General features: G+C 65.4%; 7 protein-coding genes across 7 annotated transcripts; 6 read left to right on the forward strand and 1 right to left on the reverse strand.

The window, feature by feature from the left end:
- Window positions 1-1,942: 1,942 nt before the first annotated feature.
- Window positions 1,943-2,428, forward strand: EMIHUDRAFT_234316 (hypothetical protein; the record flags this gene model as incomplete). The annotated part of the gene is made up of 1 exon (XM_005781333.1): window positions 1,943-2,428. The coding sequence occupies one exon, from the start codon at window positions 1,943-1,945 to the stop codon at window positions 2,426-2,428; it is 486 nt and encodes a 161-aa protein (XP_005781390.1).
- A 953-nt stretch (window positions 2,429-3,381) lies between these two features.
- On the forward strand, window positions 3,382-4,559 carry EMIHUDRAFT_234317 (hypothetical protein; the record flags this gene model as incomplete). Its single annotated transcript, XM_005781334.1, has 4 exons — window positions 3,382-3,896; window positions 3,961-4,179; window positions 4,252-4,309; window positions 4,383-4,559. The coding sequence occupies 4 exons, from the start codon at window positions 3,382-3,384 to the stop codon at window positions 4,557-4,559; spliced, it is 969 nt and encodes a 322-aa protein (XP_005781391.1).
- A 1,626-nt stretch (window positions 4,560-6,185) lies between these two features.
- EMIHUDRAFT_234318 (hypothetical protein) lies at window positions 6,186-8,303 on the forward strand (the record flags this gene model as incomplete). Its single annotated transcript, XM_005781335.1, has 4 exons — window positions 6,186-7,136; window positions 7,494-7,592; window positions 7,803-7,904; window positions 8,031-8,303. The coding sequence occupies 4 exons, from the start codon at window positions 6,186-6,188 to the stop codon at window positions 8,301-8,303; spliced, it is 1,425 nt and encodes a 474-aa protein (XP_005781392.1).
- Window positions 8,304-12,441: 4,138 nt separating this feature from the next.
- Window positions 12,442-13,749, forward strand: EMIHUDRAFT_113944 (hypothetical protein; the record flags this gene model as incomplete). The annotated part of the gene is made up of 2 exons (XM_005781336.1): window positions 12,442-13,020; window positions 13,519-13,749. 2 exons carry the CDS (start codon window positions 12,442-12,444, stop codon window positions 13,747-13,749), a joined length of 810 nt encoding a protein of 269 aa, XP_005781393.1.
- Window positions 13,750-15,562: 1,813 nt separating this feature from the next.
- Window positions 15,563-16,931, reverse strand: EMIHUDRAFT_424086 (Aldo/keto reductase family protein). Its single transcript, XM_005781337.1, has 2 exons — window positions 15,968-16,931; window positions 15,563-15,882 (listed from the first exon to the last, which is right to left on the reverse strand). The coding sequence occupies exons 1-2, from the start codon at window positions 16,919-16,921 to the stop codon at window positions 15,688-15,690; spliced, it is 1,149 nt and encodes a 382-aa protein (XP_005781394.1). The 5' UTR covers window positions 16,922-16,931; the 3' UTR covers window positions 15,563-15,687.
- Window positions 16,932-18,551: 1,620 nt separating this feature from the next.
- On the forward strand, window positions 18,552-20,594 carry EMIHUDRAFT_234323 (hypothetical protein; the record flags this gene model as incomplete). Its single annotated transcript, XM_005781338.1, has 1 exon — window positions 18,552-20,594. The coding sequence occupies one exon, from the start codon at window positions 18,552-18,554 to the stop codon at window positions 20,592-20,594; it is 2,043 nt and encodes a 680-aa protein (XP_005781395.1).
- Window positions 20,595-21,869: 1,275 nt separating this feature from the next.
- Window positions 21,870-24,965, forward strand: EMIHUDRAFT_234324 (hypothetical protein; the record flags this gene model as incomplete). Its single annotated transcript, XM_005781339.1, has 2 exons — window positions 21,870-22,658; window positions 24,855-24,965. 2 exons carry the CDS (start codon window positions 21,870-21,872, stop codon window positions 24,963-24,965), a joined length of 900 nt encoding a protein of 299 aa, XP_005781396.1.
- Between the last annotated feature and the right edge of the window lie 486 nt (window positions 24,966-25,451).

Consider the following 25,451-nt stretch of genomic DNA (forward strand, 5'->3'; position numbering starts at 1 on the left):
GAACCAACTTGACAAAGATAGAACCCCCCCATTCAATAAGGGGGGGGGGGGGATGGGCTGCAGGGTCCCTCACTGGGTGAGGTTGGGAGGACGGGCGACCCTTTCGGCCCAGGCGCCGCCGCCGCGCCGGCTGCCGCCCGCAGCGGCGCCTTGTGTCGCTCCGCCTCGAGGCCGCTTCTGCCGCGCCTCCGGCGGAGGCTCGCCGCCAAGCTCGTCGCTCGACTCGTACGACGCGGGCGAGGGCGGCGCCACCGCCGCAAGCACATTGATATCAGAGGAGGCGGGCGCCGCAGCGCCGCCGGGCGGCTGCAGCGCCTTTGCGCTCTTCCGCTCCTTCTGGCGCATGTTCTGGTGCCAAATCTGGACCTGCATGCGCCGCAGGGAGAGGCGACTCACAGGGTGCTATTAGGGAGCAGGGCTGGCGCCGAGGCGACGCGGGCTCCTGGCGCGGTGACACTCCGAGACGGTTTGCAAGGTCGGTGCGGGTCGACATCGATGGGAACTTGTCCAGGGCGTAGCTCATGTGGAGGACGGAGAGCTGCGCCGGCGTGGGCGCCCATCGCCCGTGCGGCTGCGTAAAGTGCTGCGACTGTGGCATCGCTTTTTCGCGCGCAAAGTGCTGCGACCGTCGAGTCCCCGCCTTTGACGTGAGGAGCGGCGGGCGGAGGGGCGGGAGCGTCGAGGAAGGCCCAGCAGTGTATGCTGTGGCTGAGAAGCCCGACAACAGAGATGAAGCCAGCTCCTTTTCTTTTTTCAAGGCTCCGGTGTGTGTGCCAGTCCGCGCCAGTCCGCGCCCTTGTCGTGCCAGTGTGCTGTGACACGCGGCATTGCGGTCGCGCTGGTCACCCAGGGAGGTGAGAGAGAGATTTTAGAAAACCAACAAGAAATAACGACCCTCACAGTGATTTGGGCTCGGCAGCTTAGGTGTATTGTTGGCAAACAAGACACAGAGCTCACACAGAATCACAGCGGGAGGAAAGCGGCGAGTCGCAATTCCTGGGGTCCTTGTGGCGGGCCACCCTGTCCAGAGGCGGAGGTGCCTTTCTGGGATCTTGCGATCGAGTCTATGCGTCCTCGGCCACGCTCTCCTTTCGTGGCTGATAAGCATTCGCAGACCTGGGCTCGGCAGCTTGTCAGCCCTCAGCCGAAGCTGGGGCCGGTCCCGTAGCTTCTTCTTGGGAGGTGTGGGACCAAAAAAACAGAAATTCGTGCCCCGTTTGGCCGGTCCCGTTCGCGTCCCGTGCCCCCGAGTTCATTTAAATAATTAAAAACCAAAAGAATTCGTCATTTTACGTGCGTTCTGTCCCCTTGCCGGCCAAAAGCCATGTTCACTCGCGCCCCACGGCGACGACTGCCGGCGTCGCTCGCTGCTGCCCTCGCTCTGCTTGGCCTCCTGCTCTTCTCGCAACCAGAAAGTTACGTGGTTGCGTGCCCATAACGCGCAGGTGAGTTTGGCATGGGCATGAGTGTAGGTTCGCCTTCTTTCATATTGCCTTTTTTGACGAGCGGGGGCCAGGGAGGGAGACAAGAATCAAGAGTAAAAACCCGGGAGACAAAAGGGGGAACTCGAGCACAAGGAGAGAAAACAGATATGGGAAAACGCGTGCGCGGCACGCGTCGGATCACCGCCACCACACACAGAAAACATCTCTCTCCACAGGGAAAGGAAAGAAAGTAAGGAAAACGACAACCCAAAGAAAGGGAGGGATGGGAGGACCAGGACGCCGCCACCACACACAGGGATTTTAAGGAAATGAGACCCAGAAAAGAGCCATCAACAACAAACCTACATCTCCAGGAGAGAAAAAGAAAAACAGACAAACCAAGGCGCAAGGGAGGGATGGGAGGACGGCATCCCGATTCGCTCGCCTTTTTTCGGAGCTGGAGCGGAGTTCAGCAGGCGCTTCGGCGGTGAACGAGCTTGGCGGTCTGGGCCTCTCCCATGCTGCCTTCATTTTTCGCGTTGACGCTCATCACTCCGCCTCACAGCATGCCGCCGGTCGCTGTTCACCGCTCGGCTGCCCTCACCTTTGCTCCGGCTTCTCGCACCGTGCTGCGTGTCTTTCCGACGACGACCGTCGCAGGGCTCGGTCCCTCCACCATCGGACTGGGGGTGCCTCGCGCCAACCGAGCCAACCCTGCTAACGGCGGGAACGCCGAAGGCAACTGGTGGACGCCATCGTCGGCTCTGGACACGGACTGTGACGGCAATCCGGTCACTGCGACGACAAAGCTCTCGCGCGATTGCATCTACCAGAAGAAGGTGGCGGAGATCAGGGACCGGCAGGCCATCTCGCAGGAGAACGCGGGCTACAAGGTGGAGCGGTTGGAGCAGATCTCTGTGCGGGCGGAGCGCAAAGCCGCAGAGAAGGCAGCGCGTGCGGCAGCAGACAAAGCTCGTTTCGACAAGTATGCGCAGAGAAGATAGGGCGCTGCGAGCGCATCCACGCCTGTGATAGCCGGACCGGACCGGTGCCGGTCGTCTCGTGTCGATACCTGCACACGCATACTCACGCACCTTCTTCGGGCGGGTTGTGGCCTGTGCGTCGTGCTTCGGCTCGGCCTTGTGAATGTGCCCCGTCGTCGGAGATTTTTGAAATGAAAAAAAGGTTTTACTTCACGGAGCTATCCGACTTCTAATGGAGGAGGTCCAAGTCGCGGGGCCCATGAACGCACGCTCCAGTCTCTAGACTCTAGCTAGCGCCTGCATGCTCTATCTGTGAACAGGCGAGGACGAACGACGAACGTGGAACGAAGACTTCGATTCGATTTTTCGAAGATCCCGCACAAGTCACAAGAAGCTCTTACCGAAAACAAGAAGCAAGATGCGCTACATCGTGACACGTGAGTCGGTGGAGGAGCAACGATAGACCGTTTGGTAATAACTGGTACGGCTCTGAAATAAAAACATGGGCTTGCCCATCCCGGAGTGGTTCGACCCCACGCAAGCCCGGAGGGGTGATGGGATGCTGTCTCGGCGGTCTCAGGCCCAGTGAGGTAGTGCGCCAGACTATCCCAGATCCTGCCGAACAAGCTCCTCTTGTAGCTCGATCGGTCACACCGCCATCGCCGTTGGGGAGAGAGGGGACGATACTGCTTCAGCAGCGTGCACCTCGATCCTGTACCGTGTTTGTTATGACCCCCCCCAATGAACACACCAGTGAGGGAGGGCGAGACGATCGAGGGGTCCCGTACCATGCGGAATCGACCCTATCCAGTGCTCAAGTGCTCACGAAGGCGAAATCAAAAAAAGAAAAGCGAACCGTCCTCCAGTGCTCAAGTACGGCTCTCGTGTTCAGTTGAAGGACGGACGCTGCCGCGCTCGCAACTACATTGTAGTCTTTCACGAAGCCGCGACGGCTTCCCTAGTCTCCACAGTACATGCAATCGCTGCTCCGCTCCCGCTACCCCTCGACCTGCGAGCCTGCTGAGGATCCCGCCATCGCAAACATCGTGGACACCGCCCGTTACCCAATTCATGAGCTCGACGGCACACAGGCAGCGGCCACAATCGCAAAGGCGCGAGCGGCGTGGGAGACGTATGGAGAGGTATCCTTGCCTGGTTTCATACGCGCGGACGTGCGAGCGCTCCTTGCCGACGAAGTGTCCGGCCTGCCGGCGCACAACCGCCGGTACACCGCGCCCTACCTGGCGAGGAAGAGCCTCGGCAGCAACGCAAGCCTCGACCCGGAACACCCGCTCAGGAGGTTGTTTCAGAGCGACATCCATGCCGTCGCCGGCGACCAAATACCAAACGCCACGCTGTTGAGGCGAGTCTACGACTCGCCCGCGGTGGCCGCCTTTTTTGCACGCGTGATTAGGCGCGGCCGCCTCTACCACTATGCCGACGGCTTGCAGCAGCTGAATGTGATGTATCTGCTCGATCGTGGTGGCAGGTTGCTCTTTCTACCTCTGCCCCTCTGGCCATGCGGGCTCGATGCTGCTTGATGGATTGGGTAGGTCCTGGCACTATGATGGATCCGACTTTGTCGCGACGCTGATGGTGCAGCAGGCGGATGAGGGAGGCGACTTTGATTTCGCGCCCTTTATTCGCACGAGGTGCGGCGGCGGGGGAGGGGACGCGGAGAACTTTGCACGGGTCCGGGAGCTCTTCGATGGCGCATACGCTGGCCGCCGCACCACCCGCGCCGAGGCGGGAACCGTCCAGCTCTTCAATGGGTCCGCCGCCCACACTGCCCCCGCCGGGCCTTGCACTCTCAAAACCGCGTGGTGTTCCCCTCACTTTCGTAGGTGTCGCTCGCTCCACCGCGTCCGAACAGCCTTCGGGCCCACCGCGCGCATCACCGCGGTGTGCATCCCGCCCGCTATCGCAACAGGTTGAGCCTCTCTCGCGCAGTTACAGCGCCGGACTTTCCCCTCAGGTCCTGTCCTACGACTCCAACCCGCCCTGCGCGCAGCAGCTACCCTCGCTCGAGGCTAATGTGCGAAACTACGGCGAGCGCGTGCGCGACTCTGCCGTGTGGCTGCGCGCGCAGGAGGAGCGGCGCCGGCTGTGCGCGGGAGTGGAGTCGCCGCCGCCGTTTGAGACGGAGGGGTGATCGGAGGCGAGAGGCCACTCGAGGCCACCTTGACACCACCGTTTTAGTTATTTATTTGACAAAGTACTCTTGCGTGGTGTTTTCTGTCGCTGTCTGGCCACCAGTGAAAAAACTCGGACCCACGAAGACAAGGAGCGCGCGCCAATGGCCGCCTCCGTGACACTCCCACCTCCTGGGCCGGCGCGGGAGTTTTACTGCCGAGTTTCTCCCGGCCGGCCGCCTCCTGACACGCCCACTGACCGAGCCCATCGAAAAAAATTCGGCGCGCCGCACTGCTCTGACCCCTGCTCGCCCCTGCTCGCCCCTGCTCGCCACTGTCGCCTCGGTTGCCGAGGCTGCCGCGCACCCGCGCGCTACGCGACTACGAACTGCACCAGCTGGGCTCGAACCAACGACCAAAACGTCCCCGACCCGAACGCTGCACCAACTAGGCCACACCGCAGGCTCGATATGCAATACGCACAAAACTGGCCGCTCATAAAGCACTACTCATTTGCCGAGGCCACGCGGCGCCCCTCCACAGCCAGCCTACCCTCCTATCGCGCCACTCGAAGCCCCGCGGCCGCCTCTCGCCTACCGCGCTGCCCTCGCCTGCCACCGCACCGCCCGCGCTCCACCCTAACCAGCTCTGCATCTCGCAACACACACTTGACAGGGACAGACCAGGCGCAGGAAAAGGGAGCGGGGCCCGAATCCAAGGGACCACCCCGTCGGGCGGAGGAGCTGTGAACTCAGGTCCAGCAGGAAGGCTGCTGGCTCCTGACTCATCCCCCAAATCCCCCACACCTTGGCGGCCTGAAACCTTACCATTCCGACACCTCACACACACCCCTCCCCTAGGGCTAAGCAGTGCGCGAGCCCACCCGACTTCAGGCGAGACGTCGACCACTCCTCGGGAATAGTTCTGTCAGTGGCTGCACTAGACGCCCACAGAGGCGCGCGGCGCGGGCAGATGACTAGGGGAGAAAAAGCGGAGAACCTAGCTCGCTGGGAGATGTGCGCAACCTAAAGACGGGAATAGGGGAGAAGTGTCAGTGTGAGGGGACCGGCGAGCAGAGCGAGCCGAAGACTGGCCGAAGAGCTGGGGCCGAATTGGCGCTGTGAACGTCGTTTGAACCGATGTTTCGGCGGGCACGTCGCACCACCCGCACTGTTGCACTGGTGGGATAGGGTCGATTCCGCCATGGCACGGGACTCCTCGATCCACGATCGTCTCGCCCTCCCTCACTAATTGCCCTCACTGGTGTGTTCATTGGGGGGGGTTATAAACAAACACGGTATGTATGTATGTATGTAGGAAGGTGAAGAACAGTCAGGCTCGGACTGGACACCAACGCGGTATGGGTGGACGCAAGACAGATGATTGATGACGACACGCACGAGCGACACACAGACACAAACAGGCTCACAAGACACACGGTACAGGATCGAGGTGTACGCTGCTGAAGCAGTGCACCTACATAGTGCGGGACCTGGGGCAGCAACCAACAACCTGGATGGGGACGGGGTGCTGCTTTACCGGCGTTCACAGCCGAGTGCGGAACAGTGTGTCCGCTGGCGAGCCGTGGGGGCAGGCGACGCCATCGTTTGTGCGTTGGCTGCCATCGTTTGTGCGTCTCATCACACATGGCCCTGCGACCGGCCGCGGCGATCTACCACCGCTTTTGCTTCGACGACTCTGGCTGGGGCCCTCTCTCGGATCTCTTCACCTCTGCGATGCTCGGCGAGGCGTCGGAGCTCGAGCGGCTGGTGGCCGACACGGCATCACCGCCGCTCGACGCGGCCGACGCACATGGAAGCACCGCGCTGCACCACGCCGCCCTCAGCTCCAGCGTCGCGGCCGTGCTCGTCCTCCTCGAGGCGGGCGCGGACGCCAGCGCTCGCGATGCAACCGGCGCGACGCCGCTGCACGTCGCGGCGTACAACGGGCGGCTAGATGCCTGCAAGCTGCTGGTGCTGCACGGCGCGAGCGTGCACGCGCGGGACGAAGGTGGCCACACGCCCCTCTACGACGCCACCTTTGAGGCGAGCAATCGCGGCGCCTGCCCTTGCGCCGCCGACAGCTCGGAGCTGCAGCGCGGCCGGACGGCCTCCTTCCTGCGGGCGGTGATGGCGATGCCTCCCCACGCGGCGCAGGCTCACGTCGCCCGCTCGTGCGAGATCGCAATCTCGGCGCGGCTGCAGGACGCCCTCGTCGACGGCGGCGCCGGCGCCTTTGCTCGGCTGCTGAGGCGGTGCCGCCGCTTCGTCGACGCACGCGACTATGACGGCTCCACCGCGCTGCACGCCGCATCAGAGGCTGGCGATGCGCGAGCGGTCCGCTTGCTTCTCGAGGCGGCGGCAGACGTGGCGGCGACGACCAACTGCGGCGAGACGGCGCTCCACTTTGCGGCGAGGGAGGGGCACATTCCTGTGGTTGCGGCGCTGCTTGAGGCCGGCGCCGACGCCCTCGCCGCCTCGCGCTCCTCGACCAATCCCGTCGACGAGGCGAGGCGCCGCTCACAGCGGACAGCGGACAGTGGCGGCGGCGGCGCCGGCGGAGAATCGGTGCTCTCCCTCCTCGAGGCGCGCCTCGCGGTCGCGCCTCCCCCAGACCACCGTCCAGGTCCTGGCGCTAAGCACCCTCGAGGCGGCGAGGGAGCTGCGCTTTGCCGCTCCATCGGAGGAGGAGGCGAAGGAGAAGTTGGCGGCGAGGAAACGGCGCTTTGCCCCCCCCGGGGGACGTTCGTCGTCCGCACGGACGAGCGGGGGCTCGGACTGGTGGCCGCCGCGCCCGTCGAGGCGGGAGGCTGCTTCGCGCGAGACACACCCGTGAGCGTGCCGGACGGCGACGGCGGCCGGCGCCCCCCGCGCTCCACCGACCCCGAGGAGCTCCTGCGGGAGCTGTCCACATCGCGTTGAACGGCGTCTCTTCACACCTGCAGCTGTGAACAGGAGCTCCTGCGGGAGCTGCTCTCGCGCCCTCGCTGGGCGGGCCTCCTCCGCGGACCACTCGCGCTGCACCACTGCGCGGAGCACCTCGAGCAGGCGGATGTCTTCTTTTGCTTCTCTACTATTCATACACCAGATATCATAATGTGCACCTTCACGCAAGCGGAGAAACAACAACAAACACTTATGGCTCTCTGATGCCCAATGCGTGCACTCGTCCCTCTCTGTATGTGTGGGTTCGTGTGTGCGGGGGCCCTCCTTGTCTCTGCCTAGACAGTGTGAGGTAACACCTACCCACCTACCTACAAGCAGGCGGAGGCAGAGGTGTCGGCGGCACCGCGTCCGCAGTGGGCCGAGGCGCTCGGGGTGACCGCCGACGGGCTAGCGAGGCTCTCGGCGGCGCTGCGTTCGAACGTGGCGAGGCTGAGCGAGGGCCTTGCCGCCGCCGGCGACGGCGACGACGACGACGACGCGCTCTACTCGACCGTGCTGCTGCCGCGCCTGCGACTCGTCAACCACGCCTGCGATCCAAACACAGAGGTGGTCTGGCTACCGGCGGCCGCCGACGCCGGCGGGTGCGGCAGCGGCTGCTACGAGCTGCGCGCGCGGCGCCGCATCGAGGGCGGCGAGGAGCTCTCTTTCAGCTACCTCGGCTTGCCCGCCACGGGCAAGCGCCGGCCGACTCGCGCCGAGCGACGCGAGCAGCTGCACGAGCGTTGGGGCTTCTGGTGCGAGTGTGCGCTGTGCGGCAGCGAGGGTGGAGACGCGGTGCGAGTGCAGGCCAGCCCCGCGTCGCGAAAGAGGGTACGGTAGAGGAGGCAACGTTTACGTTTTAACTAACTTCACACTCCACCGCGCGCAAACCCACACGCCGTGAGGTAGACACGCACTCTCATCCTTTTGCCTCCACCCCCCCGCGACCGCGGTGGGGCGGTGCCGAGCGCCCCGGCGTCCGGCCCCGTTGCCGCGCCCCGTCGTTCGGCGTTCGGGGGGCGCACGTCCCCGCTCGATCTGTTTCGCACCCATCGCTAGTACTCGGCTGTGGATGTCCGTTTTGTCTTCTAATTATTCATCAATAAATTAACGACATTATTTCATTCTTTTTGTGCAGGCGCCGCGCCATATGTGTGTTGCTCATGATCACAACAGATGTACCGTGTGCCGTGCGCCCATCGCTTATCTGCGGACATACCCCGGCGCCCTAGCAAAGCACGTCTCCGCGGCCCCGTCGCCATGGCACACTATGCGGCTCGCCGAATGATACCTCTGCGTGGGCCCCGCCGTTTGCCAGAGTTGACGGAGGCAGCGCGCACTGTTCGCAGGCAGCATGACGACCACCTCACCACCGACACCGCGCTTGAACAGCCCCCAGCGAGCCCCAGGCGCAGCCAGCGCGTACGCCTGGATCATCGACTCGTACACCTGCAGCGTCAGCGTCCACCGTTAGCTGCAACTCGTGAACTAGTCCATTCCGGGGCCCGGGAACCGAGCTCACCTCGCCAAAATATTTGCCCGAGACGGGACGCGAGCGATCGCTGCCCCACGAGCCGTTGCTCGATATCCCTTCCGGCAGCTTACCCGTGCGCTGGAACTCGCTGCACACGGCGGCAAGCACGGCTGCGTGCGGAAGATGCTGCGAGTGGCAGTGGCTGTGAGAGCACGGCACGCCCCGGCGGCAGCACGCCTGCGTTGAAAGCTCCTCTTGAGGTGAAGGAGCGCCCCGTCTCTAGCCGCAGCGATGTTGGGCTTGCGCCAGCGCGCGAACGCTCGGGAAGCGGCGCAACGGTAGCATGAAGTAGCGGAGAATGTTCTTGACCAGTCCCTCATCGTTGAGTTGGTTGGTGTGCTCGACGGCGCCCGCCTTGAGCTGCGGGTCCACACGCAGCAGCCCGCCCGAGAGGAGCAGCTCGAGCTTGCGAAAGTACACCTCCGCCATCGCGCGCGACACCTGGCGCACGTGTCAAGGTCGCGTGGGCGGACGGCGTGTGGGGGTCCAACTTAGTGCGGCGCGTCACCAGCCCGTAGCGGTCGCAGATTCCGCCGTAGTAGTCTTCGCCCTTGGTCACCCAGGCCGCCCCCGCTGAGAGCGCACTCAGAGGCGGGTGGGGCGCCAACCACTGGTTCTCCAGCCGGCTGTGCACCACGCGATCAAAGCGCACCTGTGCTGCTGCCTCGTGCCTAACAGAGGACTCCGAGTCCCTTCCTGGCGTCCCTGCCGCCCGTGGAGTTGACGCGTGAGGCCGCGCCTCCCGAGCGCGTCGATGACGCGCGAGAGGTCAAAGAGCTTGATCAGGTTGTGGTTGAAGCTGCCGTGGCTCGAAAAGACGGGTGTCAGATAGGTGTTCCACAGATTGTTGCATTTGTACGGCGATCGCGTCTTGTCCTCCCAATTCTCGACCCTCCGGCAGGTCTTGGGGAAGCGGCCGCAATCGCTCCCGCACCGCGAGCCGTGGTTGAAGGCGTGCAGCACCCGCGGCCAGTGGGCTGATCCCTCCAACACGCCCACCTGCTCCTGAAGCGAGGGCGTCTCCACCATCTCGAGCCGCGCGATGGCGCCGATGTCAGGCAGATCGGCTCGCATCGCGCTCATGCACTGAAGCGCGGGCGAGTCGGCAGCGCCCCCGTGCGAGCAGTCGGCAGCGCTTTGCCATCGCAGCGCCATGATGATACTCGCCCCGAGCGGCGCAATCAGGTTTTCGCGGATGCTCCGCCCTCCGTCCTCGAGCACCCTCGCGGCGCCGACCCACGCACCAAAGCACACCGCCACCCGAGGCGGCCTGCTCTCCTCCCGTTGGAGTGGCGAGGGATGCGAGCCGCACGCTGCGGCCGCCACGAGCTCGGCGACAAGCCGCGACGCGAGGCTCGCGTTGCAGGCGAGAGTCATCCCCGGCGCCATCAGAGCGTCCTCGAACTCGACCACGCCCAGACGCCTCTTGGTAGGCTCGAGTGCAGACGCCTCCTCTGCCAGCTGCCGGGTCCGCTCTGCAGCGGCAGTACGCCTCGGCGGCGAGCCGCACCGCTCGGAGACCGGAGGCGGCGTGGCGAGCAGCAAGCGCGTGCTCCCGCCCAGAAGTCTGGCGAGGCTAGCTGCGGCCCCCGGCGAGGCCAGCGTGGTGCCAGAGAGGAGGAGGAGCACCGTCTGTCCGCGGAGCTGGCGAGCACCGGGGAGGTGGGTCCCATTTGAAAGGACGGTCAAGCGAGAGAGCGAGAGCGTGCTGTTGAGGGCGGCGATCTCAGGCTGGCGGCTCGCGTCGCCGAGGAGGTGGATGGCGCAGTCCATCTGAGCCTTTCGCGCGCACGCGAGAACTTGTTTGAAAAAGGGACGCGCGCATGGACGAATGAGCGATAGCCCCGCGAGGTACGAGCGGGGCGGTAGCCTTTCTTCACACCGGAGTACTGGTGCATCCAGCCCTCACACACAGAGCCTGGCTCTGCTGTGAAAACGAAAGAGGACGTACGTGCGCCTACTTTCAAGACAACGCGTTCCTTACGACGTGCCTATGGCTGAGCCGCCCAATGGCGCTCGCCCACTTGCCTACCACAGCCGAGCGCCTCGCCCCCGGCTCTGGGCCCCGCGACAACGCTTCGCGCAGTCTTGACAATGGAAACCGACCGGCTCCGCTCCTGCCAGCGGGCCGTCCTGCTTCTGCGACGATTCTGACAGAAAAGTTTTGTCGGCCAAGTTGCTTCAGAGCCAACCACAGCTCGAACATGCAGCAGAGAGGGTGAAGTGAGGGTGCCAGGCGGTGCGCCTACATCGGGGCTGCCACGCGGGATCGCTTCCCGACCGTCGCGAGCACTCTGGAAATCCAGTGCCTCTCACCCTCGCACTTCTCTACGCATGTGCCCTTCACCATCCCGTGGGCCCACTGCGGGCCGGATGGAGTGGCGCAGGCTCGCATCACATGCGTGTGAGCGCAGCGGCCTCGCCGAGATACACTCTGATGCGCGGGGGTGCGGACCCGAGGACCGCCAGCCACCAACGGTGCGCTCATAAAACCACTCGCCACCACGGCTCGAGTTGGGAGAAGGGGTGCGGACCCGAGGACCGCCAGCCACCATCGGTGCGCTCACAAGACCACTCGCCACCACGGCTCGAGTTGGGAGAAGGGGTGCGGACCCGAGGACCGCCAGCCACCATCGGTGCGCTCATAAAACCACTCGCCACCACGGCTCGAGTTGGGAGAAGGGGTGCGGACCCGAGGACCGCCAGCCACCATCGGTGCGCTCACAAGACCACTCGCCACCACGGCTCGAGTTGGGAGAAGGGGTGCGGACCCGAGGACCGCCAGCCACCATCGGTGCGCTCACAAGACCACTCGCCACCACGGCTCGAGTTGGGAGAAGGGGTGCGGACCCGAGGACCGCCAGCCACCATCGGTGCGCTCACAAGACCACTCGCCACCACGGCTTGAGTCGGGAGAAGGGGTGCGGACCCGAGGACCGCCAGCCACCATCGGTGCGCTCACAAGACCACTCGCCAGGGAAGACAAGGGCGTCGAAGTGCAGCTGCTGCTGTTCGAATCGTTCGGCGGGTTCGGAAAGGGGGTCCGTGAGATCCTCAGGAAGGCGGCGGACGTACTACAGAACAAGCTGACGCGGGCCCAGTACCTCGATGAGGTGACTTGGACCACCAAGAGCTGGCTGGGGCTGCAGAAGCAGCGCATCTCAGTCGTTCTTCACACGGCAATCGCAGAGCAGATTGTGAATGAGCTTGCCTGTGGCGGGGGTGGGCGGGTGCACGGAGCTAAGTGCCTCGCCACCCTCGCAGGAGTCGCTTAGGCGGCTCCCGTGGTGTACCTGTGTTAGTGCCAGTGCGAGCCAGTCCCGTGCCCAGTCCTGTGCCCAGTGTCGTGCGAGGGAGTTTGGTTGTAAAATTCTCTTTCATCGGCGTGTGCGCCGCGGCGTCTGCTGACCCCGCCGCACGCGCCGCTGCCCCGCCGCCGGTACGATGCCTGCTTACACGCCGCCGCCGAGCAGCCTGGCGGGCCCCGCGCTGGACCAGTGCGCGCAGCTGGCGTGGCCCGAGGCGGCCGGCGCGGCGGTGATCATTCTGGCCTTTGCCACGGCGCTGCCGCCCGACTGGCTGCTCGGGCCGTCGGCCGCCAAGTTCGACTTCCCGCTGGTGCTGCTGGGGCTCGGGCAGCAGCTGGGCGGCATGGGCAACGCAGTGCGAGAGAAGTTCTACGCGGTTGCGCGCGCCGCGGCGCTGCTCCGCCGACTGGCCCCTCGCGCGGCCGTCATTGTCGTCGACGCGTGGGACACGATGGTCGTCAACGGAGTCACGGCCTCGACGGAGACGCTGCTGCGCCGCGTCAGTCGCGGCGATCGGCAGCTCCTCAGCGGCGAGTGCAACTCGTGGCCGCGGTGCTACCGCCCGCTGCTCGCCGCCGACGATGCTGGCCGCCGGTGCCTGGGTCAGCCGGGCGCCTTGTGCTTTGGTAATTCGGGCGCGTACGCGGCGAGCGCAGCGGCTCTCGTGGATGCGCTCTTGCCCGCCAGCGTGCGCGAGCTGCGCGGCGAGGGCGTGGTGCCCACGGCCGACGGCGCCGCCCAGCGCTTCGCACCGCAGGCGCGGCTCGGGGGGAGGGGGGGAGGGGGGGGGGCACTGTGGCGGGCCGGGGGGGGGGGGGGGGGTCCCTAGGGCTATAGGGGCCGATTCACCTCGCCATGGCCCGCCCTCGCAGCCTCGGGGGAGGGTGACCCTCGCGGGGAGGGGGGCCACAACCAGGGGGGGAAGGGGCGCGCCTACCTCAACCCCGGGAAGGACGGGGGCCTCGGCACCGGGTAAGGGATTCAAAAAGGCGCGGGGCTTGGGCTCTCGCTCTAAGAATGGGCGGGGGGGAACTTTACCGCGGGGGGGTCCAAGGGGTTCCAGAACTGGTTTGAGGGGGCGCACCACCCCCTCGAGGGCGTGGGGGTCAAAAGGGGGGGGGGGGGGCTTTTGGTTACCTACCGGGGGGACGAAAACTTGAAGCAGCGGCCGCTGCTCGTCCACTCCAAAGGGGCCGGGGCCAAAGGGGGGCAGGTCGCGAGCAGCCCCGTCTTCGCGCCGCTGCGCGAGCAGCTCTCGCTCGCGCGCGAGTCGCTCCTCCGCCGGCGCATCCTGCTGCTCGAGTCGCCGGCGGCGGGGCCATGCGCGCTGCGCTCGCTCGGCCACGCCCTCGACTCGGCGCGCCGGTCGTGTCTCGCGCAGTCGGCTTGCCGGAAGAAGTTCAATCTCGCGCCCGCCGCCTCGCCCCATGCACAAATTCCGTAAACGTTTCCAAACTAACACCCGCTCGTACCTCAGTCCAGGTCGACATCCGGATCCGCGAGCTCGGGGACGGATGCACGTCGTCGGTCGTGTCCCGAGGCGATTCTTGGTATGTCATTCTAAAAATCTCGTCATCATCGATAACAAGCGTTTTGCTTTGCTGCCGCTTTTTGCATGCTATCCATAACTCCAAGTTTAACTCGCCACTTTTCGCGTACTCGCGCTGACCTTGCGTTCGCAAGGTGGTTTTTCCTTCACGAAATTGCAACAAAAAAACAAAAAACGAAATCAAGCTCTGGACGCCCCTCCTCAAGACCTCCTCGACGGGCGTTGGCACCGCCTCGAGCGGCGGCACGCCCGCCTCCGTTGGCCACTCCTACGCCTTCGGCAACACCGAAGAGAAGGCCCGCCGCCTAAACATGGGCTGCAAGGCGCGCGGGCAGCCCAGCCAACCCTTCTCCCACAAGACCGGCCACGGCTACGTCAAGGCGCATCGCGGTTTTTACCATGATGCGATCTTTGTCAAGCGCAACAACTTCAACCTGCTGCTCCACGAGACGTTCGGCGGCGGCTTCTCGCCCACCGCCGTTCTCAAGCTGCGCCGCCTCGCGCGCAAAGTCGCGCGCGGCAGCGTTGACCGCACGGCCTACTCGCCCAAGTATTCGCTCTCTTTTATGTCCCACCATGCAGAGCGCATCTCTCTCTCTGTTGTGCGAGGCGTGAACCGCGCCATACCGTAGGGTACCGAACTTAAGGTAAGGTAGCTTGAGTTAGGGAGCCCTTTTCCTCTTACCGAACTCCTGTTGTAATGTACCTAACTCCTGCTACCCACCTCTCGGTCCAGCCGGACCGGCACACGGGCCACGCGGCCGGCACACCACTCTGAGGCATCGCTCCCTCCTACGCTACGACCTACGAGCACCACGCTCGAGTACGAGTGCCTACGCTACTAGATGCCCTACTCCTCCTCCTCCTCCTCCCCCCCCCCCCCCCTCGTACCAGCGAGGGCCGAGGGGGCCCGTCGCAGGTACCCAAAAAGAAATCCCAGTACCTAACTGCCGCTACCCCGTACCTAACTCAGTGCAAAGCACCTAACCTAACTCAAGCTACCTTACCTTAAGTTCGGTACCCTACGGTATTGAGAGCGAATGGCGCGCCCTCTCTGAGTGAGGCAGGCTGCCCTGCACAGCCTGCTGGGCACTCTCCCGACGAGCGGCACGCCACGCGGGCCCGCCGCGGGCGACGCGGGCGGCGAGCCGTAAGAGCAGCGAGCCAGAAGATACTGTCCAAGGTGTAGTGAGCACGCCGCCGTCGAGCAGCGCGCCGCGCGAGCCCGCCGCCGGCGACGCGATCACAGAGAGCCGGCAGGTCACTCCCAGAGGGCCAGGCGAGGCCCCACACAATGTTGAGAATGTGCCCTGGAGCCGCGCGAGCGTCCGGTGAGCCTCCGCACCAAGCGCGCGGCCGCCGGGCGCATTCGCGGCGGCAGCGGCCGGGGGCGGAGCGCGTGCATAGACCGTTGTTATGGCGCGGAAACAAATTGGCGCGGCGCTCCGCCTTCTGCCTCTCCGCCGCCCGCTCGCGGCGCGTGCGGCGACCCCGCGCGTGCGCCACGTGAGCCCGCAGCCCTGCTCTCTCCTACCACGAAGTCGCCCATGCACCTCAGGCCTCAGGAGCCCGCCCGCCCGGCCGGAGCAGCCCCCACGCGTCGCCGCAAGGCCGCTCGAATTGGCCGCCCTCCGTCCCCCTCACAATCCTTCCCGCTCGCCCCCCCCCGCCCCCCCCTCCTCGACTGCACTCCCTTTTTACCTACATAAAATAACTTTTAGAAGAAAGCTCCCTCTCACGACACTGGGCACGGGACTGAAAATAAGAAAAGAAGTGCTCCGGCCTCCGCGCCCTAAGAAGCACAAGGACGCACCGAGAGCGAGACGCAGCCCGTCAGCTGTCATTCTTCTCAAACCCGATTGCCACGAAGCCCTTGGCCTTTGGGTCGGAGCGCACGCCGTCGATGACCGCCATCTCGCCAGCCGTCAGCTCGAAGCTGTACGCCGCGAGGTTCTCGTCCATGTGCGCAGGATTGCTCGTGCCCGGGATGGCGACGACACCCTTCTGCAGCGCCCAGCGAAGCATCACCTGTAGTCGTAAGCGTCACCAGTCATCTTGTGAGCGGAGCTGCTCTTAGTCCTAGAAGATGTAGGATTGCGAGCGTAAGCATCACCTGCGCGACCGTCTTGCCCTTGGCGCGCGCCACCTCCTGCAGCGACTGCACGGTGAAGAGCGATGCGTGCTGCATCATGGTGCCCTGGAAGGGGCTCCATGCCGTCACGACGATGCCCTTCTTCTGGCAGTAGTCGACGACGTCCTGCTGCCAGTCGGGCACCCACGGGTTGTACTGGACCTGGTTCACGCTCACCGGCGCGAGGCCGAGCGCCTCGAGCGGCTGTATCTGCGAGATCTGGAAGTTGGACACACCCAGGTTACGGATCAGGCCCTGCGCGCGAAGCGCCGACAGCTTGACCCACGCGTTTGCGCGGCACTCGGCGGCCGTGCCGTTGGCGCACTTGCCGATCATGCCACCGATCCCCTCCGGGTGGTGCAGCAGCACCAGGTCGAGGTAGTCGAGCCCGAGCTGCTGGAGCATGAGCTTGAGCTCGACCTCTGGGCTCAAGCCCGAGAAGAAGCGAGGCCCGAGCTTGGACGTCACAAAGAGCTCAGAGCGTGGCACGCCGCGGTCGGCGGCCGCTGCGATCGCGTGGCCAATCGCCTCGTTGTTCATGTATAGGTAGGCGGCATCCAGGTGGCGCCCGCCCTTGAGCAGGTACCACAGGACCGAGCGGCTCACTGAGTGGAAGTCGTATGCCGTCGCTCGGCAGCAGAGGCCGAGGCCGAGCATGGGGAAGTTGTCCTGCGTCCCGAGCAGCGGAACGAACTTCTCGCCGCTCGGACGCGCGGCGGGCATGAGGTTGGCAGGCACCCGCGGCGTCGGCGTGCGGTCCTCCCACCATGAGTCGCCCACGATGGTCGCAGGCAGATAGCCGCCGGCGAGCGGGATGATCGTTGCAAAGGCACGGCCCTCCGGGATGTGCGCTTGCGAGAAGAAGCCGATGAGGATTGCCGCGAGCGCAAAGGCGAGCGCGCACGGGTAGAGGCAGAAGATGCGCAGCAGCTTCATGTCATGTGAGAGCTCTGATGTACTCGATGGGGGCCCCGGAGGCTGTGAATAACGGTTATCGATCAACACTTTCGATAGAGAGAGAGAGAGAGAGAGAGAGGGGCAGTAGGTGGGCGGGCTTCAAGCGCGCTCATCTCGAACGACAAGGCGTCGCTACGCGCGGTCTTCCGCGGGGGGAGCTTCGTCGACGGGTGCGGGAGCGCAGCGCAGACAGTGCTGCGGCGATGCCTCCGGCTGTTTGCGGCGGGCGGCTTGCTGCTCGCGGTGATGGCGAAAAACTCGTCTCGTGGCACACCAAGGGCTTATGCTCTGTCGAGACGTGAGGCGTATGCGCCCAGGAGGGGAGGGCGCATGCGTAACGACGCTGCTAGAGATGCCTTTCGGGGCCCAGAGATAAAACTTCTGATGCCATGCGTGACCTAGTAGTGTCCCCAGCTATGGGCGTGTCCACGTTGGAGCCAGGTGTGGTGTGGACGCGAGAATAGCTCCGCCGTTCATGGAGGCAACCGATGCGAGTCGACTGGTGTGTGTCGTCGTGGTTTCGTATCAAGAATTCTCTCTCTCTCTCACTTTCGATAGACCGAAAGTAAGATCGTGTTCGGTGCAGAAACCCCGGCCATGCCCATGTAACGCAATTGTGCTCGATTTTTTGGTCGAGAAGTGTCTCCAAGTCTTCTGGACCCATCGGCCGTCGCCTCGACGCCGCTCGTCGCGTCTCCGGCCGCGGCGGCCGAAAACGGGGGTCTCCTTTACGGTCCTTTAACGAAGTGATGCACTTGATGCAAGGGTGCCATTGTGCTCTACTACAAAAGTTGTGTAAGATGCCCAAGTCTCAGACACTGAATCCTTAGCGGAGCTGAGTTCTGACGGTGTGAACACGAGCAACCGGAGTGACGACCGGGACCGGGCCGCACGCCGGGAGTGCCCCGACTAGCAGTGACGGGCGCGGACAAGCGAATGAGAGGTCGCTATCTGTGGGAGATGTGTTATTAGAGACTAGGACTGCCTATCTCTCACTGAAAGGGACCTCTCATTCGCTCGTCCGCACCCGTCACCGCTCACGGAGTGCTCCGCGTGCCGCACCGGCCGCCGCCGGCCGCCGGCCGCTCACCTACTCCGCAACGTTGAGCTGGATCAAACTGAATAGTGCTCCTGAAAGCCCTCTCTACCACACAGTAGCAGCTCACGCACCGCTGCTGGGACTGGAGGTGCTGCCCGTCCCGGCCTGCACACAAAGGAGAATTGCACGCAGCATGGGGTGCTTCGGGCGCTTGCTTGCGGCTTGGGGGGTGCGACGATTAACAAGGCAGTCCGTGCCCCGAACACGAATACAAAACTCGAGAAATTAACAAACTAAGCCGGAAATTTTACGACAAAACTCCCTCGCACAACGCTGCAACAACACAACGCTGGGCACGCGGGACAATGGGAATTCCCCACCCTTGTCCCGGACAAGAGAGCGACCCGCGCTCGCTTGCTCGCCCGCCAATCGCCGCCCGGCTCCAGTCCGAGTGCCGAGGACGCGAGAGAGCGTGCCGTTGCTGTAGGAATTTGGAGTTTTTTGGTTATTATGTTTCAACACGGCGGCGCCTGGTTGTTGCACGTTAGTCGGCTCGCCGGGCTTTGGCAAATGTTCGGCTCGCCAAAGGGCAAGTTCTGCTCGTCAAAGCTGCTGTGCGTCATCTTCACCGTGGTCTTCAGCCCTGCGCTCATCGGAGCCACGCCTGCGTGGACCGCGTCACACCAATCCTCGCTACCCGACGCGGACAAAGGATATCAACCTCGAGAACCTCGAAAGGGAGGAGCCACCGACTTGCGTCTATGGCGATGCAAGCCACGCGTCCCAAACGACCATGTCCCGTTTCTGATCTACTTGCTCGGTTCAGAAGGCCAGGGACTGGGACATCGAATTTTCGAGTTTGTGGGCGATGCAGACGTCGGCGAGATCTTTCTCGTGCTGCACGAGGGGGTTCCGCTGCAGAGTCTGCGCGGCGAAGTGGGTTCGCGACCCTGCAGCCAGTCGGCGGAGTCGCTCGCGAGAAGTTTGGATTTGCGCGCGCGTGCACCGGGGCACTACTCTGGACAGTTCGTCATGGAGAAGTTGATGCTGCACGCCCATGTCCCTTCGGAGGTCGGGCGCGTCGTGCTCCTGGATGCAGATACCTTCGTCCTTCCCGGGTTCGCGGCCGCCATCGGCGAGGTGCTGAACCAAATGCACGGACGCCAGTTTGTCGCAGGCAGCACCAACGGAGCCTTCACCAGCGACAACATCAACACCGGTGTGCTTGCCGTCAACCTCAACAAGATGCGGGCGTGGGAGCGTGGCTACTGCCCGGGACATTACTGGTTCGAATGCGTGACCCGCTTCTGGAACCGGCGCGGCTCACCCCGCTACAATCGGTCGCTGCCCGGCCCGCTCATCGCCCGCCCGGGCTTTACCGATCTCACTGACCAAGGCCTGTGGTCGGCCATGCTGTTCGACGACCTGCAGCTATGGCGGCCGCTGCCGTGCAGCTTCCATCTGCACGTAGACTTGCTCCGCTCGTACATCCTCAGGAAGGAGCGCAAGCTTGGCGTGCTCGGCTGCGGCTCGAGGAGCACGTGGAAGAACCTGGTCAATGGGTCGTGCAGTCATCAAGGCTATCGGTTGAAGCGGTCACCTTTCGTCGAGTATGCGTTGGCGCACGGCGGGTGGGCCCCAGACGATGTCATGCACCCGCAGGTCTTTCACGGCGCAGCTCGCTTGCACCCGCTCGCGCGGCTTGGTGCGATGGTCGCCACGACCCGCAAGCCCGCGCAGCAGCGGGCCCTGTTGGCCCAGTTCCCTTGCCAGTGTTTTGGCCACATCAAATTTCGTGGCACCGACGGGCTGTGCATGAATTGGAACATCACGGGCGTCGCCGGCGAAAAATGCCCAGACGACCCCACCCTGGCGTGGTCAACGGAGCAAACCGCGGGGACTCCGGCGATCGTGCAGTCCTTTCTGACCTCCCTGATCCTGCCGAACCGCCACAGCCGGCGAGGCTGGAACTCGTACTACCCAGACGTGGTCGCGGCCATCCAGCAGCTCGGCGGCAGGAAGGGCGAGCCCCTGCGGATTGTCGAGGTGGGCACCGCGTTCGGAGGAAACGCCAATTACATGCTGACGTTTCTGCCGACGGCACACGTGACCGCGGTCGACCCGTTCATCGCCAATTACGACAAGTCAGACCAGACATCCCATGAGATGGTGCGCTGGCAAGCCCAGCGAGCGGCCTCGCTCCGTGCGTGGTGCGGCACGGCTTTGAGCGTGGCCGACTGCTTTTCGCGTGCATGGGCGGCGGCGATGCTCGACGATCAGCATCGTCGGCACGGCTGCCGCTACCATCTCATCTTTGCCAAGTCGCTCGATGCCGTGGGTCAGTTTGCGGATGGCTCTCTCGACGTTGCCTTCATCGATGGGCTGCACACCGCGGAAGGAGTGACTGCCGACATGGTGGCATGGTGGCCCAAGGTTGCACCCGGCGGGGCTATGATCATGAATGACTACCAGTATCCCACCTTCCCGAATTTGACGCGCGCGGTCGACGCATGGGCCTCGCAGCACGGGCTGCACCTCAAAGTGGGTAAGCGGGGCCTCGCGCCTGGCATCTGGAACGCGATGGTAGTCAGGAGAGGTAGTCAGGAGAGGTAGTTGATGGTAGTCAGGAGAGACGCTGAGATCCTGTGATGAATTTCAATGTCATAAAATCGATCGTGGTTGCTGAAAAACGGGTTTTCAGTGTGTACCTTCATTCAGCTCGTTGCACGTTGGATCTAGTTGCGTCTCATGAGACCGAGTCCGAGAACGCATTCGGTATTCGCGGGATCTAGATATTCTCTTCGCTGCGTCCTGCGAGGGAGTTTTGTTGTAAAATTCTCTTCGGGCCAGAGAGCCAGAGGGCGGCTGGCTTTAAGCGGCTTCCTCAGTCTTGGAGAGGACGAAGCACACACGAGGCTGCCAGTCTGGTTTGTCAACCCAGGCGTTTCGCATGTCACGCACACTGGCGTGAACTGTCGCTCAATGCGCCAACCTGAAGTTGAGGAGCGGACTGGAGCAAGTTACGAGAGTCGCTGTACTTATTTGGGTTGCCCCGATTGGACCGGCCCTCGTACTTCTTGTAGTTGACGTACACGGGATTGCCATCGTCCACGGAGACGACAAGGAACTGCTTGGTCGGCGCGAATTCCTCAGCTGTCTGTGCAGCAGCAACGATCTGTGCACAAGGTCATCAGCCATGTTGCTTCTGTGGGGGCGCGTCGTTTCAGAGTGATTGTGATGGTTGACGCCTGAACTTTCCTGCCTAGTGCGAGACCCTTTCGAGGCAAACACACGAGTGTGAACAGGAGCCCCGCTGAAATTTTCTCTTCGCCTGCGGCGCGCGCACTTGTCATTTTGCCCAAGTCAAACAACTCTAACACTCACACGTCATTTGGGGCCTGGAGCCCTGTTCACGCGCGCGCGAGACGTGCAGAGACAGGGTTGCCAGGTGAGAGCGAATGGCGCGGTTCACGCCTCGCACAACAGAGAGAGAGATGCGCTCTGCATGGTGGGACATGAAAGAAAGCGAGTGCTCGGGCGAGTAGGCCGTGCGGTCGACGCTGCCGCGCGCGGCTTTGCGCGCGAGGCGGCGCAGCTTGAGAACGGCGGTGGGCGAGAAGCCGCCGCCGAACGTCTCGTGGAGCAGCAGGTTGAAGTAATTGCTAAAAATCTCTCTCTCCCTTCCAAGTCTGCGGTGTTCTGGGCGGTGTGGATGGAGGTGTATGCTTCTTCCTGTCATCCCAAGTGGGTGGCAGACTGCGGACTGGCGCTTCCTTATTGTCATTTTACAATTCCTAAGATCCCGGCTGACCTGTGGGTGCTGGCCGCATGCATGATTTCTTTTGTTTGGGGGGACGCTTTGAAAGCAGGAACCCCGGCAGCGTCGCGATGTCCAGCCCCATGTCCAGCCCAGGCTCGGACGACGACCAGGCTTTCGTCTCGGCCGACGAGGCCTCGCAGGTCGGCACTCCCTCCGACGAGGCGGCAGCAGGTGGCCGGCACACCGACCCGCTCCCAGCGCCTTCGCCCCACTCCGTCTCCGAGGCGGACGTCGCGACCGGTGCTACCAGCCCCGGGGTGCGCGAGATTGTGACCTTTTTTGAGAAGGCCGCGGCAGCCCAGTCGCCGACCAGCATCTTTGACGCGGCGCGCTCGCCTCTCAAGCCGCTCGAGGGCCTCGCCGCGGCACTGCGCCTCACCGGCACTCCTCCGCCCGCGGACGCCGCCGCTGCAAGTCCGATCGCCGATGCAGCCGCCGCCGCGAGCCCTGCCGAGGCGACGCATCTTCCCGCGCCGTCACCGCCGTCTCGCGCGGAGCCTCCGAAGTCCAAGCTTCCGACGCCGCTGCCAGCAGAGCCTGTCACGCCCGGGCACACGGCTCGGACGCCGCCCTCCGCGCCGCACACCTTTGTCTCTCCTCCCGCGCCGACGCCGTCGCGCATCCCCGTCCGGCGCGGCTCAGAGTTGGTCTCGCCGCCGCTCGGGCCGTGGCGGACGCCGCCGCTCGTCAAGGAGGGTGACACCGCCGTCGTCGCTGCCGCCCCGCGGTCGATCGAGGCGGCGCCGCCGACCATGCTCACCCTGCCTGCCCTCGCGGCGCAGAGCAACAAGCGGCACCACCAGCGCCGCCCGGCCGACTCGCCGCTGCCTGAGTCGGTCGCTGGAGCAGGGGGCGTGGTTGCCAACACCGCGCCCCCGCCTGCCGACGAGGGGCAGCCCCCGGATGCCGGCGAGGGGCAGCCCCCGGATGCCGGCGAGGGGCAGCCCCGCGCCATCGAAGAGGCGAGCGGCGCACCGGCCGAGCCGGCCGAGGCCGACGCGGCCGACGCGGCCGACGCGGCGGCGGCCAAGGCGGACGTGAAGGCGGAGGAGGCGGAGGAGGCGGAGGCGGGAGCCGAGGCGGGAGCCGAGGTGGCTGAGGTGGTGGCTGTGGCGTCCACGCAAGAGGCCGCCGCCGCCTCCCCGGATCCGGGGGGCGTGACTCCGACCGCCGAGGCCGCCGAGCCGCCATCCTCCTCGCGGTCGTGGCTCAGTCCAGTGGTCGCTCCCCCTCCTCCCGCGCGGCGGAGCGCGCGGACACCGCAAGCGCCCTGCGGGCAGGAGTCGCCCCAGCCCGCGCCGGCCGCGTCGGCGGGGCCCTCTTCCGCCCCGCAGGCTGCCCCGCCGGCCTCGTCGTGGCTCCTCTCCCCGTCGGAGGCGCCCGCCCTCGTCGCGCAGCAGGCAATCCCCCCCGCCGCCAAGGCGGAGGGATGGGAGGCGGAGGGATGGGAGGCGGAGGGATGGGAGGCGGAGGGATGGGAGGCGGAGGGATGGGAGGCGGAGGACGACGAGCGGGAGGCCGAGGCGCTGTGTGACTCTGAGGCCGCGCTGCAGTCTGTGCGGGAGGGCGTGGAAGCCGCTCCTGGCGGCGAGGGTGGCGCCGTCTATTTGGTGTGCGCGCCGGAGACGTCCATCAAGGGCGCCGCCGCGCCGGTGGAAAAGGCAGCGGAAGACGGCGCCGCTGACGCCGCCGCCGCTGACGCCGCCGCCGCTGACGCCGCCGCGACTGCCGCCGCCGCCGCCGATGACTCCTCCGACGCCGACGAGGATGCCGCTGCGGACGCCTCTGCGGACGCCGACGTCGCTGCCGCCGCCCACCCGCGGCCGCCAACGCGCCGCACCTCATCTGTGATGATCCAGGCGCGCCGCGCCCACGTGCGCCACCAAGTCGCTCTCTGCCCCCCAAACCCCCCCCCCCCCCCCTACACCACCACCACCACCACCACCACCAGGCGTGGCTTGGCTCGGCACAGCCAAGCAAGCGCGGAGGCGCTGCTGCGGGGCGCAGAGAGAGCGACGCCGACGGAGCCACCGAAGAGACCTCACCAGGTGACGGGGTGCGCATCTCCACCTCCGACTCCCCGCCCGATTCCCCGCCCGAGCCGCTCGCTCGAGACGGTCCGGACGACTCGGGCGCCCTCGCCGGCATCAGCAGCCGGAGCCCGCACGCCTCGCACCCCTCCTCGCCGCCCCTCTCCTCGCCGCACCGCTCCTCGCCGCCCCTCTCCTCGCCACCCCGCTCCTCGCCGCCCCTCTCCTCGCCGCACCGCTCCTCCTCGCTCGGCATGGGGCGGCTCAGCAGCGACGCGGCGGCGGCCTCGACCGAGTCGGCAGCAGAGGGGCAGCCGGCGGCTCCACAGGCCGATCCGGAGGCGACGGAAGCGGAGGAGGAGGCGACGGCGTCCGCGGCGCCCGAGGCGGAGGAGGGGAAGGCGGGAGGCGCGACTGCAGAAGCCGACGCCGCCTCGCCGGCAGCACCACGCTCCCCGCCGCTCGCCGCTGCGCCGCCGCTCGCCGCCGCGCCGCCGCCCGCCCCGTCCCCGCTCTTTGCTGGCCGCGCTCCCGCCGTCTCGTCGCCTTCCCGAGACGCGTCGCTCCCGGCTCACCTCGCCTCCTTCCTCCTCACGCCGCGCAACAACGGAGCCGCGTCGACTGACGAGCTCGAGCCGGACGCGCGGCCGCTCATCGCCGGCCTCGCCAGCCCTCCCGCCGCGGCGCCGCGCCAACCCTGCTTAAGGCTGGCGACCTTCCTGGCGACGCCCGCCGCCGCCGAGACCGCCTCGAGGCGCGACGCAGCCCCTCCCCCCTCCACCCCCCCCCCCCCCCGTGCACCTCGCACCCCCCCCCTCCCCGTGCCCCGGCCCACTGCCCGCAGCCTCACCGCCCTCCACCAACGCCAAAAAGAAGACCCCCGCGAATAGGACTCGCAGCGTGCAGCAGTGGCTTGCCGCCACCCCGACCGCGCCGCCACCGCCGCCACCGGCACCAGAGCCGGTCGCCGCTGCCTCGAAACGTGCTGCCTCGAAGCCTGGCCTCGGCCCACCGCGCCGCAAGTCGAGCGCCGGCAAGGGCGGTCGCCCCAAGGGGGAGAGCGAGAACGAGGAGGCGAACGCCCTCATGCCCCCGCCGCCCACCCGCCGCTCCTCACGCTCCCAGCGCGCATAGCCGCCTCTCGCGTGCCTAGCTCATCTGTCACCTCGACAGCGAGAGCACCAGGCGCGTTTGGGCGGCCTGGCAGGTCCACGTGTTCCCCGCACACGCAGCAGTCGCTCATGCACCCGCTCACGCCCTCACACGCCGCGGCCCCCGCCGCCCGCTGGCGGTGGCGCCGCGCCTTCTCCCCGCTCTGCCCCCGCGCGCGCGGCGCGGCCGGGGGGGCGGTGCGCGCCCCGTTTCCACATAGTCATACGGCTTTACACGTTCTTGTGTTGGTGGAACTAAAAAGTGTGAGGGGGGGGGGTTCAATAATCGTGATTCGTGTTCGTGACCCGCATGCGCGAGAGGGGCAACGAAGGCTGGCGAGAAAACAGTGACTCAAGTATGAAGTAAGGACTAAGGTCGAAACCAGCGGGGATGCTTGCATCATGCATGGACTGGAGAGACTCGATGCTGGGCGTGCGACTGCGCCTAGACCGACTCGCGCGACTGTAT

The sequence above is a fragment of the Emiliania huxleyi genome, assembly GCF_000372725.1.
Source record: "Emiliania huxleyi CCMP1516 chromosome Unknown EMIHUscaffold_203, whole genome shotgun sequence".
Taxonomy (NCBI): Eukaryota; Haptophyta; order Isochrysidales; family Noelaerhabdaceae; genus Emiliania; species Emiliania huxleyi.